Source organism: Nannospalax galili, unplaced genomic scaffold (genome assembly GCF_000622305.1).
Source record: "Nannospalax galili isolate Female #2095 unplaced genomic scaffold, S.galili_v1.0 scaffold305, whole genome shotgun sequence".
Classification (NCBI taxonomy): Eukaryota; Metazoa; Chordata; class Mammalia; order Rodentia; family Spalacidae; genus Nannospalax; species Nannospalax galili.
In genome coordinates, this window is record NW_008356258.1 from 4,429,663 (window position 1) to 4,434,492 (window position 4,830).

The 4,830-nt window shown below is 47.4% G+C and overlaps 1 protein-coding gene across 4 annotated transcripts in view; it reads right to left on the reverse strand.

Moving 5' to 3' along the window:
• Rnf175 (ring finger protein 175) overlaps positions 1 to 4,524 on the reverse strand; it is a 62,914-nt gene extending 58,390 nt beyond the window's left edge. For 3 of the 4 annotated variants that reach the window (XM_029556746.1, XM_008854280.2, XM_008854279.2), the window contains exon 1: positions 3,926 to 4,524. In XM_029556746.1, coding sequence (XP_029412606.1) covers positions 3,926 to 3,979 — 54 coding nt within the window. In that variant the 5' untranslated portion in view covers positions 3,980 to 4,524. Of the gene's footprint in view, positions 1 to 3,391; positions 3,435 to 3,925 lie in introns of those variants that run through there. The other variant, XM_008854281.2, reaches the window with a different exon arrangement.
• Between the last annotated feature and the right edge of the window lie 306 nt (positions 4,525 to 4,830).

Below are 4,830 nucleotides of genomic sequence, written 5' to 3' on the forward strand. Positions count from 1 at the left end.
CAGAGTATGGAGGCTCTAGTGGGAGAGGAAGGCTGTCTATCTGACGAGTTTATATTCCTGCTCAGAGGCCAAGGAACTCAGAAAGTAAGCGACTGTGACCAGTAATAGTCATATATATAGAGATTAGAAATGCATGTGAAAACGTCTCAATGTCAATTGCCTTAAAATGAATTTTTCTATATGAAACTGTGTATTTTAACAATGAAGTGGAGATCTTTTTTAAATGTTAAAAACTCATTTAATTTTATGTCTTATAGAGTTTATAATGAGTTAAAGATTATATAAGAGTAATAATTCATCTGTAAACCTAACAATATACAGCCAATTTTGAAAGAGATATATCCTAGCTCAGAAAAATGTTATTGAATAGGTTAATGCTGTTGTAATGAAATGCTTCTTCTAATTAAAAAAAAAAGTTCCAGAGAAAATAATGGATGTTAATAAGTCGTCAGAACAAGTGCTTTGAAGAAAATACACAGCATGTGTCATAGAAAATAAGCAGTGGGGGAGAAGTTGTCACTTGAGCTGGAATGGCTAGGAAAAGGCCTAAGGAAAGATGGAGGAGGGAAACCCCACCCCCAACTCCCTGGGATCCTTGCTTTCCCTCTTTCCCCACTTCAAATGTAAGAGTGATCCCATGAAAAGCACTGGCATAGAAAGAGCTCCATGGCATATTAAGAGAAAAGCATGCTTCTAAGAAGCTGTGTATAATAGTTATGTCTGGCACACTATACACCTGATCAATATATTCAAGGAAGGAAATTCTTCATTATAATGTTCCTTTTCCCTGACGCTATAATAAAATACTCAGACAAAAGCAACTTCAGGGAGAAAGGGCTTATTTTAGCTCAAAGTTCAAGGTACAGTTCACTAGGGTAGAGGAGTCAAGGCAGCAGGAGCTTAAAGCAGCTGGTCACATCACATCATCACATCACATTACCACACATTCACATATCACACATCACACGCATCACATCAGGAGCAGAGAACAGTGAATGCATTCTCAGATCACTTCCACCATTTTATACAGCCCAGGATCCCTTGCCCAGGGGATCCTTGTTAAGATGGGTCTTCCCACCTCAGTTATCCTAATGAAGATAATCCCTCACAGGCAAATCTCCCAAGTAGCTCTAGATTCTGTCAAGTTGACAATACTATCACAGCTGCTTTCCTGGCATTGGCCTTCATCACCCGATTTGCTGCCTCCAAACTATGTCCCTTCTTTCAACTTGTCCCTCATGAAATCCATCTGCTAGAGAGATCTTTCCAAGTGGCCAAGCCAGAACAATGAACTCAGAAACTATTGATGTCTCCTGGCCATATGTGAGCAGGAAGGCTGTATTCACTGATAAGAAGCTTATGTTACAGGGCATAGAAACAATGAACTCAGACAAAAGCAGATTGGCTTGCCCTAACATGCTAGGCAAAAAGAAAGGAGATAAGCCTTCAGTCATGCCTTAGCTCCAAGAGAACTTTTCCAAGTTGCTTCATCCTTTAGTTACGTGATGAGAACTACAGTTTTCATTAGAGCTGAACATTTCAGTTCTATAGATAACCACTCAAATCATATCCCTAATTCTCTTTTTCCCAAGAATTGTTCTTCGTTCTTTATCCTTCCTTCCTGTTATGAGAACTACTTTTCTTCTCATTTCTTTTGTTGTTCTTTTTCTTTTTTGAATGGAACCCAGGGCCTCGCACGTATTAGGTAAGTGCTTTTCTACTGAGCATCATCTAATCTCTTTCTTATAAGACAACTTGCTGTCCCACCCGCACCAGTCTGAATTATTGGAAAACAATATTACGCCCATCTTTTTGCCTTGGGCTCTTGCCTTTAAAACTTGAAAGCTCTTGCACTTCAACTTTGAGGAGTCTCAAATGTTTGGAAGGTTTAAGGGCCTCTCTAGATGTGGTTGGCATTTGCCTAGGAAGGAGGGCTGGGAACTGGGGTCTCAGATCATGTCTGATGTTACTGTCCATTCAGTCACTGACTTATTTACTTAATAGATGTGTACTGAGGGGGCTGGAGAGATGGTTTAGTGTTTTAGAGCACTTGCTGCTCTTGCAGAGGGCCCGTGTTCGGTTCCCAGCAGCCATATAGAAGCTAACAGCCATCCATAATGATAGTTCCAGGGGATATGATGCCATCCTCCAACCTCCATGGGCATTGCAATCACAGGCACACTTACACACATGCAGGAAAAACACCCATACACATAAAAATAAATACATGAAATATAAAAAAATATGTGTATTGAGGACTTGCTATTTGCTAGACTCAGTTCTGAGTATGGAAAAGCCAGCAGCTAGCAAGGATGACCAGGTATCAGCGTCCCTGAAACTTAATGCTGATGGAGGTTCTCAGATAAACTTATGCACAAACGAATTTGCTGCAGGTGGTGATAAAGGTGATGTAGGAAAAGAAAATAGGGTAAGGTTTAGATTGATGGAGTCCTGTTATATATATATAGGCTTGTCAGTAACTATACCAATCTTCCTTCACATCCCCAGCTCTTGTGAAATCTGTCTAGCAGAAACCAGTATCCCTGAAACTAAGTGCACACACATCACCCTGGAGACTGGTAAAAATGCAGACTCTGATTTGGGGAGGGGACTGAGACTTTGTCCTTCTGATAGGCTCCAAGGTGATACCTTGGCTACTGGTCCCTGCACATTATTTGCAACAAGGAATTAAAGGAAAACTGTGAGTCTCTCCGAGGGCACAGTCAACAGAGGGATGTATCTCCTGGGGTTATGGGGAAGGCAGTGATGCTGGTCTTAAGGAAGAGCACCCATCAGCAGCACAGGTTGACATCACAAGATACTCTGCACTTCCTGACCTACAGAGTTCTCGATTCATAGTCCCCTTTGGATGACACAGGTTTGAAACTATCAAGACAGTAATAGGGTTTCCTAGTAAATTCCTCCATTTTAGAAGGAAGCCCCATGTGCAATGTTTGATACACAACACCCCCTCCCATTTCTTTTCTGTATCTTTCACTATATGCCTTATCAACACTGAGTATCTGTTGTCATAAAAATGGTCTCCTCTTTTGCTTTTTACCACGGCTATCTCAACAACCCCCCCACCCTGCAACAATTTGGTATTCCTATTCCATCCATCTGGAATTCTGAATCATCTTCATTCTCCAAGGTCCAGCTCAAATGTACCCTCCACCCCCCTCCCCCATCAAGAGCAGTCCCCTGCCTCTAATGTCGTCCACCCTCTATGGGTTACTTTTGTTCTTGTTTTAAGGATACAAGTTCCTGAAGAAAAGCCCACCTCTGAATGTATTCCTGCATCTACCCTAGAACACACAGCTCCAGCACGAGCCAGAGCCTAAGAATTGTCCCATGAGCAAATATAAATTAAGACTGGATTTTCAATACCCACCAGTGGGAGGAAAGGATAAGCCTAGTGGTACTCCAAGCCTGAGCATCAGCAGTTCCCTGGGGGTAGACAAGCTAATTAATGACTAGCGCCCCCAACCCACAGGCACTGAATCTGAAACCCTGGGGCAGAGCCCGGCAACATGCCCTTTAAGGAGCCATCTGGTGATGCCGATGCACACTCTAGCTTGAGACCCACAGACCTAGCCAGAAGCCTGAGGTACAACCCTTGTCCTCTCTTATAGTGCTGGAGCCTTCATCCTGGGCCGTGGGGGTTGCAGTTAAGGAGAGAGGAGGAAGCGCCGCCCTGGCGGGTGGGAATGAATGGGGATATCCTGGAAACGGAGAGGATGAGGAAAGGAAATCTTAGGGAAGGAAGAAGGTTGGGAGAAAGGGAGGAAACAGAAGGGGCATCTTCCACAAGGTCCTCAGGCCCTGCCTTCATTCTGGGCTGGCTCACACCCCTGTGGGCGGGGTCTTGGAGACCAGCCCGCGCTGTCCCCTTGCCTGGAAGAGCCGCCTGCTGCCAGGCCGGTACCTGCTCCGGCTGCTGGGGCGTCTCCAGCACCGCCGCCGCCTTACGCGCCGCCATGATCGTCGCCGCACCGAATCCCGTGCGTCCGCAGGAAGCCTGTGGCTGAGTCCGCAGGACCGACGCCCTCGGGTCACGCGTGGGAGCCGAGACCGCGGCAGCACGGCGGATGGCCCGGCCCGGGTTGCGCAGTGTGGAACGCTGCTGCGCGGTGTGGTGCAGTGCACCCGGCGCGCCCCCTTCGCCTGTGCCCGCTTCCTTTGCAGAGGAGGGTCTGGGGCGCCTTGCCCGCGTCCCGCGCCGCGACTCCCTTAGGCCCCAGGAGGCAGGGCGCGAAGCGTTCGGCTGGTCCCTCGGTGATGGAATGCCCTGAGCCCTGCTGCTTGCTCGGAGCTGGAACCAGAGGTGACAGGGCTGGGAAGGGTGCGGAACAGGTAGGAAGAGATGGGAATTTGGGGACAAGTGGAAAAGAGGGAAAGAGAAGGATCGGAGGGGGGCAGGGGGATAGTAAAGGAAGAGGGGGGTGGGAAGAAGTAGAGATGGATCAGGAAAGGGGAGGAGAGGGAGGGGAGGGAGAGAGGAAGGAAGGGGAAGAAGAGGAGGAGGAGGATGGGGGAGGGGAGGGGAGGAGAGGAGGGGAGAAAGGGAAGAAGGGGAAGAGGAGGGGAGGAGGAGGAGCAGCGGAGAAGAGGGGGAAGGGGAGGAGGAGGAGGAGAAAGGAGAGCGAGGAAACAGGAATGGATAGGAAGAGGAAGGAGAGGAGGAAAGGAGCTAAAGAATGACAGGAAGAGCTGAGGGAGGGGTTGAGAGAGAGAGAAGGAAGGCAGGAGGAAGGCAGAGAGAAGTTTTTCGCTTCCAAGTGTCCATTAGAAGGGCAGAGTTTGGGTGACTGACCACATGCTGAGATTGGA